The following is a 15,850-nucleotide window of genomic DNA, read 5'->3' as shown; positions in this document are numbered from 1 at the left end:
GACGCGTGTTTAATTACCAATGACATGAACTTTGGTATGTCACGTGTGAGTTTTTAAAGAACACACTTCTTTATTTATGGCTGTTATATATTTTGTGTTTTCTTCACATTTCATATTGATTGACTTTTCCATGATCCCGAGGATGACATACAATTGAATCTTTAACCCTTTTACAGAAGTGAGACATTAAAAGTTTCATAAAAATAAAAGTTTTACAAGAGCAGATTTACTGTAAATGTGAGAGGAAGAGAAATCCCTCCCTCCACCCTTGGACGACCCAGCATTGGCACAATCGTGTCATAAAAATATACTCGGTCCAAACAAACCCTCTACAGAACAAGTTTGATTTAGAAGTGCAAATTTTATACTCTGGCAGTTCATTTTATTATAAAAAGTAGTCCAGCAGTTAATTTGGGTCTTACAGTATTTGGTCCATACACTTCTTGTGATGATGAAATGAGTCAGGCGAACAGGATTATGGTTAGGATTAGGCTAACTCGCTCCCTTGTTCTCCTCTAATTTCTTCTTCTTAATATATTACATTAATGTTATTATTATCTATTACAGTAAAGCCACACACACATGTTAGGAGTCTATAAAAAATGCATTTACCTTAGTGAAACCCTGACCATAAAAACCTTTACATGAAACCACCATGTTGGTTAACACATGTGAACGTTTACCTTGATCTGTTTTGACATTACGTTTGCTTCAGATATGAACGCTATTTACATCTAATAATATTTCTTTCAAATGTGAAAACTAAGAGATTGTTTACAGTTGGCTTTGTCCTTTTGACTTGGATTTCACTGGCTCACACATGATCTTTTCATGAGCTCAGAAAAACCCCCCTGCTTTCCAACTTTGTGATGATACATTCTCCAGCTGATCTGAAGGTTTTTTATTTTTTATTTTTATTTAGCTTAAGATGTAGGAGACATTTCTCAATCCATAAAGGAACACTAAAACCTTCAATTTATTAGGAACATTAAACATTCAGTATAACCAACTGATAGGTGAATGTAGTGGAGTAAAAGGTGCAATATTTCCCTATGAGAAATAAAGTTGCATAATATGGATATACTGTATATGTTATATATATTTAAGCAAAGTACAAGTACATCAAAGTTGTACTTAAGTGCAGTACTGGGGTTAATGTGTATTAATGTGTTTAAATCACACCACTGAAGTGTACAATTTGTGAGTTCAGATGACTTTTTAATCGGCAACTTTAAAATCTTCATTGTGATTGTATGTCACGTAGACACTAAACACACTTGGTGACCAGAGCCTTTTTTTCCCATACACCAGACAGCAGCCGCTGGATGTGTGGAGTTTTTCATGTGTTTATGTGGTTAGCGGGGCTGCGGTCCCCTCCCCCCCCCCCCCACCTCTTTCACTCTTTGGTGGTCACCGGTGATTGATCACATGTCCTGGCTAGCCCCCCTTTAGGTTGTTACACGGACCTTCTGCAGCAGTAATGGCAGAGCAGACAATTAACTACTTGGCAATTGGCTGCTAAACAGGAAGGTATCGCTGACCTGCCTGTCCGTCGTTCGGCCGGATCGCTGACTGAATGTGTCATTGTCATGTTTCCTTTCTCCGAGAAAACGTTTATTTGTGTTTGTGCTCTTTCACACAGGAAGAGCTAGCAGAGCACAAAGGCTGTTGCTTTTTAAGAGTAAACTGAGATTAAACATTCGGGTGTCAAGTTCCAACAGCCAAACAAAACACATCATACAAGAGTTTTTCACACAAAAATGTGAGAATTTATGTTTTTTATCCCCGTGAAACATTCTGGATTAGATTTGTGTCCTTAAAACATTTGTCTGTAGCTGACAGCCGAGCTAGAGAAATTTTTTTTTTGTGTCTTATCAAGTGGCACTTTCCATGGCATATGAAGTATTAGAAAGGGCGTATACTGGCGTGCTGCTCAAGGTGATATGTTATGAACATTATTGTACAACCTTATAGCTCGATGAGTCATCAGCAGCTGCGTGCTTTTACACATCGTTGTACCAGAATAGCTCCCCATCTAGCTGTTCCCAATCGTAACTCTCGACTCTCTGCGAAATAGTTAGCTGGTCCTGATTTTAAATGTGTGCAACATGTGGCCTTACTTTCGAATGAAGTTTCCTCAGATGCTGCTTTTCAAAGACATATTACTCACAGACCAAACACGGAATTTGCAAGCGTAAGTGGAATTACTGATTAAATGTAGACTCAACGATATCTGTTTATTTTTCTAATTTTTAGGAAAAAATACATTCTTCTGGCGAAATGAAAAGGATTATGATTTATGTGAGGCACTTTCAAACAAACTTATTTGCAAAATGCTTTTTATATATTTCTTTAAACATCTTCTTATTTGGTGTTTAGCGTTTTTTTTCTTCCACAAGTCACTTCCAACCCAACAAGTCCTATCCTTTTCCCCATCCCCATCGTGTAAGACTCACAGAAATGCTCTTTGTGTTACATTTTTTTTAGAGAGACAGAACTCAATAGTAGAAGAATGGAGGGAAAGAAAAATGGAGGGAGGTGAGGAGGAGGGTGGTGAAAATTGCCGTTGGCCGCCACCCAGGGCCCAGTCTTTGTGGTAATGAAGGGTTAGAAGCAACGTTATTGCTCCCAGATGCCGTGCGGCTTCTCCATAGCCCTTTGATGCATGGCCCAAGTCACCAGGACTTTTCTATAAGGCTCCCATCGACATACACACTACCTCACACATACACACACACGCGCGAGGACATGCTGCCTCTTAAAAACATCATGGATCCCGTTAAATGACTATCTTCTTGGTTTTGCAAACCAAACTACTCAGATTTGTTTCAAAGTGTTAATTGGATATGGTTTGTGTAAGCTTCCCCACGTGTGTTTTCTGTGTTTATACTGTAGCATTTATGTGTGTGTGTGTGTGTGTGTGTGTGTGTGTGTGTGTGTGTGTGAGGCCACATTTCATCCACATTTTGAAAAAAGTTTTTTGAGTCTTTGAGATATTTTTTGGGACGGAGTGCAGAGTGGTGAAGTGCCTTCATGAATCCAGAAGTGAACTTCCTCTGGCTTTTTCATAATGAGCCTGCTATTACTCACTAACAAAACAAAGCCATGGAAAGTATTCTGCACACATATGGCTCCAAACACCACAGGTTAAATACAATAAATGCAAATGCACCGCTTCTGGGCTTCTGCATTTTGCTGGTAAAAAAAAACTACAAAACTAAAAACTAAATTGTATGTGTAGAGGTTCAGACAAAAAGGAGACACATCATGCATGTGGTTCAGGTGTTAATATAACTAATTAGTTAAACTATTTACACAAACATGGGGAAAATCTGTTATATCAGACAATGAAGTGGGTGAATGGATGAGATTTAAAAAAATATATATTTTCTCAACTAACTGATTGTGTCTTATTGTTTTTTTTTTTTTTTTTTTTTTAAATGTGAGATTCAGTTTTTTCTACATCCATTCCAATGCAATTGAGATTATTAAAATTTTTGACCCTTATAACCTACACAGCCACACCCGGAGCACATGGTAATATCACACAAGCAGAGTCACATTGACATATACTCAGTAACCAGTTTATTAGCTAAAACTAGCATAACGGTCCTGTGATAAAGACTCCCTAAGTGAATGATAAAATGTTCAGTCATTGTGGAAAGTGTTTTGGAGAGGCATTGGTTCAACTATGTGATCACTTTTGGAGGCTGTATAGTTTTTGCTGCCGTGGACTTGTATTGCAATACACTGACAGGTGGTTCTAGATTTTTTTCTACCCCATTTATATCAATAAAGGTGGGCTAAATAACAAAAAATCACCACCACAAACCATCCAAAATGATCAAATAGTCAACACCCTTATTAACCAGTTTCTACAAAAAACAAGTGAGATTTATTGCAAGACTGTTGTATTAGACTGCATAATTCTTAGCTACATTAGGTTTACCTTATAAACTGGCAAAAACATTTTACTGTATTTACACCAACACACAAGAGGCTAATTTGCAAACAATTTCTGTAGCAAACATGAGGGTGTCCATTGAGGAGGAATACTTGTCTGTTTCTAAAATGGTTTAATAACCATACACTGTACATGTGTGGTGTGTGCTTGTGCAAATAGAACAACATCATTGTGACATCACATAGAATGCGATGACAACCTGGACCTCATGAACTACCAACAGTTATTTCAAATGATTGACTTTTAACATTGACAATGGATTATCAAGAGACACACAACCCCTTGCATTCTTTCTGGGAAGACAACCTAGACCAGATGACTGTTGGAATGTTTAATGAGGAAAACTTCTGGTCTATCATGGAAGATGACACCAAGCATGCTCATCTCAAGCAGGAAGCCCAAAAGGTGGCTGATCTGATTGCTAAAGGACAGGGCGATCAGAGGATGTCAAAGGACCAAGACGCTTGTGAGAACTTTGATGAGGACAGCTTCTGGTCTATTATGAAAAACGAGGCCATGCATGCTCAACTCAAGCGAGAAGCCTACCAGGTGGCTGATGCTATTGCAGAATGTCAGGGAAGTCAGAAGAACCCTACGTCCAAGGTAGACCAGCAGACTTTTGAAAGTCTTGATAAGGACAGCTTCTGGTCTGTCATGGAAGATGAGGACATGCATTCTCAGCTCAAGCGAGAAGCCTACGAGGTAGCTTCTCTGATTGATAAACGTCAGGGCAGACAAAAGAACCCTAAGTCTAAGATACACCAGCAAACTTGTGAAAACGTTGACGAGGACAGCTTCTGGTCTATTATGAACAATGAGGCCATGCATGCTCAACTCAAGCGAGAAGCCTACCAGGTGGCTGATATTATTGCAGAATGTCAGGGATGTCAGAAGAACCCTAAGTCCAAGGTAGACCAGCAGACTTTTGAAAGCCTTGATAAGGACAGCTTCTGGTCTGTCATGGAAGATGAGGATATGCATTCTCAGCTCAAGCGGGAAGCCTTTGAGGTTGCTGCTCTGATTGCCAGAGATTCCAGTATTCAGAGGACCTCTCGATACAAGAAGGATCAGAGCACTCTGGAAAAAGATTCAGAGCAAAATTTCTGGTCATTGATGGAAGATGGATGTACTCAGGCCCATTTGAGGCAGGAATCCTTTAAGATAGCTGAGATGCTTGCCAGGGACTCCTCCAGTCACTTCATCTCTCAGGACAGTCTCAGCAGTGTGAAGGTTGAAGGTCCTGCTGAGGTTTCCTTTCCTCAGCCATCTTTCACCTCCACTACTCCTCCTTCAATGACCATAGCTGAATCCTCTCCACCCTCCCAGGTAAGACAGTCATCTCCAAAGACTGATGAAGGCAAGCAGAGGCTGCCAAAGTTGTCCAGTCCCGACAAAAGCTTGGACCATATCTTAGAACTGCTAAGCTCGCATGACTGGCATAATAAAATTGAGGGTTTAACATCCATTCAGGATTTGGCCAAAAACCATCCGGAGGTGTTGAAGGCCACACTAAGAAATATCTGTGTGGTTGTCATAAAGGAGGTAAGAAACCTTCGCTCTATGGTGTGCTGTGTTGCTATGATCACCCTGGGTGAGATGTATTATCATCTCCAAAGGTCCATGGATGATGAGGTGGAAGAAACAGGTCGCGCCCTAATACTGAAGGCTTCAGAGTCGAAAAACTTTATCCAGCAGCACGCAAATCGTGCATTGGACGCCATGATTCAAAACTGCAGCCCCATTTGTACCATGAATGCCCTGTTGAATACAGGACTGAGTCATGGCAGCGCTGCAGTTAGAGCAAGCGCAGCTCAGCACCTCAGCCAGTTATGCGACATCCTCGGAGCCACACAGACTCTTACAGGTGGCGGGGACTTCAGCCAATGCTTCCTTGTTGCTGTGAGCAAAATATGTGTGGATGCTGCAGTGGACGTGAGGCGCCACGGACACACCATAGTCCAAAACATTTCCAGCCACAGTGCCTTCCAAAAGCAGTGGAAAGAGGCCATCCCAGAAAAGGACAGGCGCTCGCTGGAGGGACTGGTGAAGAAGCTGAAAAACAGCAAAAGTGACCAGCAGCAAAGGCCTGTTATTATATCACAGCAATAAATGTCTTGTTAATTGTAATGTAAACTACTGCTCTACTACTCACTACACCACTCCACTTTTATTTTAAATGGATGCGATCAAAACCAAATGTCTACATTTGAATGATAAATTAAAATACAGCAAACTCGTTAATTTTTTTTAATACATCACAAAAACTCCCAAATGTATGATCATGTACACACAAACCTGATATCAAGCTTTGGGCGGTTACTATGGTGATCATTGTAAACCAGAGGAAACTCTCTGGTTTAGCCATCACGAATGGCAGAACACTGTGTGTGTGTGTGTGTGTGTGTGTGTGTGTGTGTGTGTGTGTGTGTGTGTGTGTGTGTGTGTGTGTGTCTGTGTGTGTGTGTGTGTGTGTGTGTGTGTGTGTGTGTGTGTGTCTTCCTCTTAGAAGCTGATTCACAGAGGTTCAGCCTCATGCAAGTAAAATGCTGTGGATAGAGGTCAAATAAAGTGTGTGCGTGCACTTCATACATTCGTATGGCTAATGCATGTCATGTGTGCATGCCTGTTTGTTTTCTCTTGAGTCCCCGCGTGTGTGCTTTAGGTCTGAAATCTGTACGTTTGCCGGCTGTAGCTGGCCGGCTTTTATGGGAGCATATGGGAAAGCACTCAAATTCTGACTTCCCGCACACACACTAAAACACACACACACACACACACACACACACACACACACACACACACACACACACACACACACACACACGCACACGCACTTACACACACACACATACACACACACACACACACACACACACACACACGCATGATGGGCTGATTGACTGATTGACAGAGAGACAACCTCCAGATAATCTGCCAGAATTGGGAGATCAGTGTGTGACATTGCAAAATCATACAAACATGCACGTCTTCTTTTTTTTTTCTTGTGGTTTGTGGGCACATCAAACCAAATAACATTTAGAGGCCTTATTGTCTCAATATTAACATGTCTGTCTTGTTTGATCATATAGTTTGCCTTTCTGTGCCTGCTTTAGTTCAGGTCCCTTGTACTTTTCCCCAACATTCATACACTAGTTCACCCCCCCCCACACCTCCTCCCTTTCCAACTCTCCTGACTGGATTTACTGGCCAGAGGAGAGGAAAATGTATGAATCAGTCCAAGGTTGCTCACTCCCAGGGAGAGGGGAAGCCAGAGAGCGAGGGAACAAGGGGAAAGAGGGAAAAAAAGATGAAGAGAGAAAGAGAGAGAGGAGGAAAAAGAGAAGTAAAGATGGAGAAATACTGAATCCAACTAGAGACGGCAGAGGACGGGGACCTCTTTGCCCTCACAGACACTATAAATGATGATGTCAACAGTAGTGTTGAGCAACTGCTTGTTTAGTTGTTTTATTCTTTATAACAGACACCTGGGTGTATCTCCGATTCCAAATGTGTGTGTTTTGCTGTGAGAGAGATTTTTTCTTTTAATTTTTTTTTATACATGCGTTTAGGGGACATGACCATTTTGCTGCACAGGTCATAAATCCTTTGATGAAGGAGTTTGGTCACACACACAACCCCCCTGTCTCCCTCTCCCTCTCCCTCTCTCTCTCTCTCTCTCTCTCTCTCTCCGTCTCTCTCTCTCTCTCTCTCTCTCTCTCTCACACACACACACACACACACACACACACACACACACACACACACACACACACACACACACACACACACACACACACACACACACACACACACACACACACACACACACACACACACACTGGGTTGGGCAGGGCAGGGCCGTGGTTAGCTATCCAGATGGTTTTAAGGTTAGTTAGAGACTACCCTTAAAGGTGCTGTTTGCAACCAAAAGTAGTGTCTGTGTGTATTTCGGTGTGTGTGTGTGTGTGTGTGTGTGTGTGTGTGTGTGTTTAGTGTATGTTTATAGACACTCACCCTGTACTATTTTTGGCTTTTTCTTTTCTTTCTATTTTTAATTGTAATTTTATTGTCGATTGTAAAAGATTACCACACACTTGCTAATATACCCTGGGAGGGTAAAGAAACGTAATCTTGTGACAAAATACTTTGAAGAGTTTGACCACAACACGTGTGTGTGTGTGTGTGTGTGTGTGTGTGTGTGTGTGTGTGTGTGTGTGTGTGTGTGTGTGTGTGTGTGTGTGTCTTTAGAGGCTGAGATAGAGAAGAAGTTAGAGTGTTGGCATGTGTCGGACTGAGCTTACTAACTTTTAGGTTCCCTGATTCATAAATAGTTGAACGTCTGAGTATCATATGTTGTGTGCAGATTTACAAGTACAAGGGATTTCTACACTGGGACGTCTCTCTCTCTCCCTCCCTTTTTTTCTCTCTCTATGTATGCGTGTGTTTCTCATTTGTTGCTCGCCTTTTTTTCTTTCTTTTTTTTACTCCGCTCAACTGTAATCAAAACCACAGACTCAAGGACCACAACTTTCCCATTCGTCTCTCTTGCCTTTTTCTCCTCGTTTCTTTCTTTCTGTTAAATTTAATAAGTGAGCCCTGAGTTCTTTCATCTGCTTTTTTTTGTCTCTTTTAATCTTGTTTCTGTTATTGGTGCTCTATGATTGAAGTTGACGCTTAAAATAAAACAAGGATATACATAAAGTAGTAAATTGGCCAGCCCACAATAAATATAAAGCAGCATTGACTTTTACATTGGCTTTTATTTTTAATATACACTGTATGTATCTATTTTTTTAAGAGCAAATATGTGACAGTGTTATACCGTAGTCATAATGTAAATACCCATGTCCATTTTGTTTTACTCTGTAGCGGAATTCCTCACCTATGGATTGAGTGGGTCTCTCTTTCTCTCTCTCCCTCGCACTAACAACCAGTGTGTTTCTCTTGTGCCTCCTGCAGGAGAAAGAGAAGAAGTACATGCTGCAGGTGGACAACCTGAAGCTGCGCGATGTGGAGAAAGGCTTCATGTCCAGCAAGCAAATCTTTGCCCTCTTCAACACAGAACAGAGGTGTCATATCACACACGCACACGCACAAACTAACATACTTCCACACAACAGATTTATACATTATTGATCACTTTATAAAACAGTGTTGAAATGAAAGCTCTGCCTGACTTACAGTCTTTCCATTCAGACAAAGGGAACAATTGCAGGGAAATATGCAAGATGGTGTATATAGTAGGCTACAACACTACAAATACAAAATAAACTGTTTCAATAAGATGAAATTGTAGTCTGCAGCCCACTTAAAACTGTATTTGATTCATGTGATTTCTGTGTGAAATCCCAAGAAACCTCAAGTCAAGGCGAGTCTTGAAGCTCAAAGTGTAAGGCGGTACGGGAAGATGTTTTTATACTTTCTAATTTGAAATAATTGCTTTGGCATAAATGTACAGGAGGGAAAAAGTACTATGTACATATGAATATTTTGGAGCATTATTGGCATAGGCCAAATTAACTAATGGAAAATGGTCTTTGAATTTTTACTAAGTGGTTACTTTCCACCCCTGGTGTGAGGATATACAGCTGGTCAGGTGACAAAGATATAGAATATAAAGGCATATTTAAAAAAAAAAAACATGAAGAAGAACATGATTTTCAGTGTTTAGTGTTGACCTTGTTGTGTGCCCACAGGAATGTGTATAAGGACTACCGTCAGCTTGAGTTGGCCTGTGAGAGTCAGGAAGATTTGGATGCTTGGAAGGCGTCCTTCCTCAGAGCCGGAGTTTATCCTGAACGGATCCAGGTAAGATTTAGTTTTTTTTACTGCTAAAGAAATCTAGGACATTAAATGTAGTACGCTGATATTTCTCCTTTTGCATTGATTGCAAGCCATGTACAGTATGAAAACACATGCAGAACACAGACCCAAACATTACAATGGATAAACATCATTATGGTTTTGTCAATAAATATTAAGTTACATGTGTTGTCCACTGTCTGTCTTTGTCTGTCTGTCTTTCATGTGACACTGTATCTGTCCTCTTTTCAATGTTTCCCTCATCGCTGTTTGACCTTATAGGAGAAGGAAGGAAAGGTACGTTACTTTGGTCTGCATCCTGCATTTTGGGCATATTTGTGTCTTTTACTATAACATCTCTTATTGTTTAGAAGGACTTTTCCGCCTCTTAGTTCGATGTTAGCTCTGATGATGTTTTGACCATCTGACATTATTCACATTCCAATGGTCCGACTCAATGTTACTAGCACAACCAGAAGTTTCCATTTGCAATATCTCAGCCTGAAACTGGTGCTACATAGTTATCCATCCATGAGACCATGTTGATGAATGTAACTGTTTGATCCAGCATAATTACGACAACGACAAACACAACTTATAATAGTAATAATAATAATGACTAAAATAGTCCAATGTTCCCATGTTTCTTGCTTTTGTGTTGTATGTTGTATTCTATCTTGCTGAAGCTGAACATAAATGACCTCCTCCCTCCACCCCTCCAAATTCATCTCCACAGAGTGACGGCGGAGATGAAAATGGCTCTGACAACTTCATGCAAGGCAGCATGGACCCTCAGCTGGAGCGGCAGGTGGAGACAATTCGTAATCTGGTGGACTCCTACATGGCCATCGTCAACAAGACCGTCCGTGACTTGATGCCCAAGACCATCATGCACCTCATGATTAACAATGTGAGAAGTCAGCACAGGTTGTTGCAGCTGCATTTATTTAAAGCTACAGGGCGTAACTTTTTCTTATAAACGAATGCCGGTTACATTCAAGCCATCGGCAAACAAGTTGACACAGTTGATTCAGCTCCATATAACTCTCTTGGTATTTCTCTGTATGGTTTACAAACTGGCACTGGCACTGGCGCAGGAGGTCAGAGAAATCCTAAAGAAGCGTCCAAGAAACGTTTTAGCCGTTGATTCTACCACTAAGAAAAACACCTGGACTTACAGTAGAGGCAATAAAATCCATGCGTGCAATCACCGAAAGCATACCTCATATAGATGCTCCGACGGTGTTGTTCCTCAGAATTTCTCGTGGGAGGGGGGGGGCGACAGAAGTTACGTACTATAGCTTTAAAAAGAAAATTGTGACACCCAAAGGCATTCACCAAAAAAATAAAAAACTGTCTTGTTTGTTCCAGACTAAGGAATACATCAACGCGGACCTGCTGGCCCAGCTGTACTCGTGCGGCGACCAGAACTCGCTGATGGAGGAGTCTCAGGAGCAGGGCCAGCACCGTGACGAGATGCTGCGGATGTACCACGCCCTGCGCGAGGCCCTCGGCATCATCGGTGACATCAGCACCACCACCATAAGCACCGCCACGCCGCCTCCGGTGGACGACTCCTGGCTTCAGGTGCAGCGGGGCAGCTCAGGAGGAAGGTAAGCAACCATGACACTAGACAGAGAGAGCAAGAGCATAGAAGGCTGCGGCATGGGGGGGGGGGGGGGGGGGAGCTGATGGCTTCTTCTTTTTTATCCCTTGAAATAATGTATTTTTAATCTGGGTCAATACTACTGAACTCAAAGGAATACTTCACCCATACGGAACCGGCATTCTATCATTATAAAATGGCTATTATAATATAATGAATGAGGTTTTTCTTCCCTCAGTCTTCCCTTGGCCCAGCTGTCCTGTTAATCCTAACCCTACGTGTGATGTCAGACGCATAAAAATGTTGGGTTAGACAGTGAGACCATAAAACACTCTTTCTACCTTTTCTCAGGCTAGGATGAACCGATTTAAAAAAAAAATTGCACATTAATACTACATGGGATCTCAGAGTTAAATACACCTTAATATTTCCACCGGTGAAGTAGGTCTTTAAGTAAAAAGATGAGCTCAGTACTCATGTAAAATGATCATATTGTTGTTTTTTGTTTTGTTAAAGATTGGTCAGTTATCATTCTTTCATCGATCCATTCCCTAAAATAGTTCTTAGTCTTGCCAATTCTAACACCATAGGTGTCATGTTTTACTGTATTTACACTTGAAGTTGCTGGGTCAGAAACTTGAAATTTCAATTTCAGAGACATTTTCTAACCTGTCAGACAGGTGTACAAACAGACACTTAGTGAATGGTGTCTCCCTAATCCTTAGCAGCTGGAGGACAAGATTAACGGATCAATGAATCCAAGGATATAGAATTTGTTGTGAAGGAGATTGAGGCTTATTTAGTAATGTTTTAAATATGTTGTGCAAAGCTTGTATGATAGAATATTAAGGGACTTAAGTTGAGGAAGAGAAAAATGCCAAGACTTCACAGAAACCATCAAACAACAACTATGATTATACTAAGCAACGTAATCCTTGTTGCAGCTCCTAATAAATTAAGGTAATTCTCTTTATTTGTCAGTTTACACAAGGTACAGTACATCAAAATTTGTTCTTCGCAAATTTCCTCTCAAGTTACCACACTTCGGAGGGGGTCAGAGTGCAGGGTCAGCTATAGTACGGCGTCCCTGGAGCAGTTTTGGATTAAGTGTCTTGCTCAAGGACACATGGTAGAGATGGTGGGCACTGTACATATAATACCAGCCACCACTAGTATTACAAATGACACCCTCTCCTGTCCTGTGCCGGGGATAGAAGCCAGCGACCTAATGGTTACTGGTCGGGCCACCTTTCCTGGTCGGAAAGATTTGCTCATCTAGGCCATCCTACAAACTTATGTGTGTGAGATGTGTTATTCAAGGGTGTCACTTCAATGACCTTCTCTCTCCCAGGTCTCCAGCCACTAGTCCAACTCCAAACCGCAGGGCTCCTCCGTCCCGCCCAGGCTCTCGCGGCCCTCCACCTGGGCCTCCTCCCCTGGGCGGACCACCCGTCCCATCCCGCCCGGGCGCTTCTCCGGACCCATTCAGCGGGCCGCCACCCAATGTGCCCTCCCGGCCTAACCGCGGGCCCCCAAACGTACCCAGGTGAGTCAAACCAGGAGGGTTCTTTCAAACTGCTTCTTGACCACTAGTATTTGACAAATGTTTCAGTAGGTTTTTACAAGGACTTAAACATCCACAACCCCAGCTGATTATATTACTACGCAACATGAATAGAAGGTAAATGAAAGTGAACAAACTGTGGATCTGGTGATAGAGGGCAGATGAATACACCAATAGATTGATAAAGATCCCTAAATAGATTAGGTTTAACTCATGAGCGATGGACTGCTTTTCTCTCTGGGTTTTGGTAAACATTTGACATCTTCCTTTCCCCTGGACTTGTTGGTATACCCTTCCGCCAGTTCTTCGAACTTTCAACACGCTGTCAAGCATCACCAATGATAGCTTAATATTCCGCTTTTCATCGCTCACACCCACCTCTCCATTGTCCTCATCTGACCATTTAGGATATTTATAGCCTAACTGGAATGGGCGTTAATGTGGGTCTAAAAAAAGTCAGATTTTTTCCCCAGTCACCATTAACTGTATATGACTTTGCACCATGTAACATCCGCCTTGTGCCTTGCTTGTGTTTCTGAGCAAGCTTAATCATTTTTCAGCAGCTTGCCTCTTTTGCCGAAGGAGACGCTAACATCGCTGGGCAAAGCTCTCGCTGACATCCACAGCCTCAAATCAAATCAAATCGGATGGAGGAGTATTTCATAAGCCTAAACCAAAACAACCCTCACTGGGGAACATAGTATACTAATCTGTCCGAAGTGAGAGCTGAGCCCACGTGACGTTGGACGTTTCCTGCACTGCACCGTAACTGTTTTGCACTGCTTTTCTCTTTTCCTTCACTTTTCATCCCTCTTCTCCTCACCACAACTCTGTCCCACACATTACTATGGTTCCCCTCCGCAGAATCACTATCACTGACCAATGAGGACTAACGTTTCTGGTATGTTTTCGGTACTGTCCGCCATCCTCATCACCAGTTACATTTTTTTTCGTCCTCTCAGAAGGCATTGTTTTTGCTGCATGCCATCTTCTTTTTCTCACTTTTCTTTTATTGTTCTCAGAGCGCTGCATGGGCAAACACACAAACCAGTTTTGGAGGAGCTGTGTGTTTGGAGTTGATTTAATGTTTTTTTATTGAAGGGGCTTTGGTGTGTCAAAATGTGTATCAGGAAGGAGGACATTTTCTCAGATACCAGCACCAACAGGTTACACAAGATTCACCTCGAATATTCAAAGATTTATAGAAATGATTGTGGTTTTTGTGTCTGTGTTGTTTGTAATGTATGTAAGCCACAACATCCCATTCATCCCTGACTTTTGTCTCTGGGTGTATGATGTTGTCTTTTCTTGACTCTCATGGTGTCATTATCATCAGTCTATACAGAATTTAACGAGGATCCACCGATAAGTTTTTTTCTAGGAAAATGCCAGATAGTTTTACTATTTTCAGGCCTAGCCTATAGAAACAATTCAAAAGAAAAAACCTGAAGGGGCAAGATCGCTCATATGGCACTTACAGACCAGCTTGTGAGAAACAGTCATGTAGCCTAACTCTGCATAAAAGCAGCTACATGTATTTCCCAAAATAACAAACTACTCTTAGAAATGTTTTGTCTATACTTAGTTGTTTTTATCTTTTAATCTATTGAATAATCCCTAGCCTGGGAGCTTCTTTTCTTTTCGGTTATTCTAAATGTATGCCCTTCCTACATCATCAACAGTAGCCTGTTCTCACAGTTTTGGCTCTCCTGTAGTAACACTGTATGATTATTTGTAGAAATTACAGCGGCAGAGCTTAAAAACATCTATATAATTGCATGCTTCTGTACTAAGACAACACACAGATACTGGCCTCTACTGCAAACATACATTACCTGCATTGTGGCCATGTTTAGGCTACTGAGCCTGATATCTTTTTATGATGTTGGTGTTTTTTTTTTCCGGGCTTTCTTCTTCCTTGTGTTATTTGGTGATAGGTGGTTGTGTTATGTGTAAGTTGATGTTATTTAAGTGTAGGTGCATGCATTTACTCATGTAGGGTGGGGTGGGGTTTTGGCTGAAATAACCACTCGTAAGTATATACACCCCTAACTCAAAGTTGAAATGAACAATGCAAAACACCTTGAAAACCTCTAAATCCAAACCTGTTCTCGTCTTCTCTTCTCCTTATGTGTTCCTGTGTGTTTGTGTGTCCATGGCAGTCGGAGACCCCCGCCTTCTCCAACCCACTAGGCTCTCTGAGATCCTCCCTCCCTCCTACTTCCACATCCATCTGTCCCAACCACCCACCTTTTGGATGAGAGTCCATGGACAACAGTGCCACCTTCCTGTCGTTTTCTGCCAAACCCGACCTGAACCGGCTCCGTCTCTCTTTACTCTCACAAACCTACAAAACCCTCCCCCCCTCCCTGACCCAACAACCACACCTCTGTTACACACAGAGAGGCGGAATACTTGAAACACACCTGCATGAGTGACGTACGAACGTGCTGCACCCTCAGAATTGAAATAAAACTATGTAGAGAATTCTAAAAACAGTTGATAAGAAACAGTGTACCTACTATGCGCACATGTGCATGCACACCTGCTTACATAAAATACACAATTTAACTCGACATCATTGTAAATGAGGGTCACCCCTCAATTGGTCTCTCGAGGATAAATAAAAGTTAAATGAAATGAAATGAAATTAAATAATTATATTTATGTATATATATAAATACACACGTGCAAAAATACATCCAGAATACTTGCTCTTGCTGTAAAAGAAAAGGTGGGAGGCATTTGCAAATTTAGCATGACACGAGTATTACTTTATACTCCATCCTTTCTAATGGGTATATTCTGGCTGCTGACTCTTATTAACAGTTTTTTTTATGAAATTTTTCTTTCCAGAGTTATTTTCTTCTCCAACAAATGTTTTTTTTTCATCTTGCCTGTCATGCTTGAAAAA

The 15,850-nt window shown here is 41.5% G+C and overlaps 1 protein-coding gene across 4 annotated transcripts in view; it reads left to right on the top strand.

The window, feature by feature from the left end:
- Window positions 1-15,150, top strand: part of dnm1a (dynamin 1a) — a gene marked incomplete at its 5' end in the record, with an annotated part of 50,462 nt that extends 35,312 nt beyond the window's left edge. For 2 of the 4 annotated variants that reach the window (XM_080046987.1, XM_080046985.1), the window contains 7 exons: window positions 8,924-9,033; window positions 9,661-9,772; window positions 10,049-10,063; window positions 10,503-10,676; window positions 11,138-11,379; window positions 12,724-12,918; window positions 15,099-15,150. In XM_080046987.1, the coding sequence (XP_079903113.1) occupies window positions 8,924-9,033; window positions 9,661-9,772; window positions 10,049-10,063; window positions 10,503-10,676; window positions 11,138-11,379; window positions 12,724-12,918; window positions 15,099-15,129 (879 nt within the window). In that variant the 3' untranslated portion in view covers window positions 15,130-15,150. The remainder of the gene's footprint in view (window positions 1-8,923; window positions 9,034-9,660; window positions 9,773-10,048; window positions 10,064-10,502; window positions 10,677-11,137; window positions 11,380-12,723; window positions 12,919-15,098) is intronic. The other 2 variants (XM_080046986.1, XM_080046984.1) reach the window with 1 other exon arrangement.
- Window positions 15,151-15,850: the final 700 nt, after the last annotated feature.

Source organism: Ammodytes marinus (assembly GCF_949987685.1).
Source record: "Ammodytes marinus genome assembly, chromosome: 18".
NCBI lineage: Eukaryota > Metazoa > Chordata > Actinopteri > Uranoscopiformes > Ammodytidae > Ammodytes > Ammodytes marinus.
The sequence above is the reverse complement of the archived record's forward strand: the minus strand, read 5'-3'. Positions and strand labels throughout refer to the sequence as shown.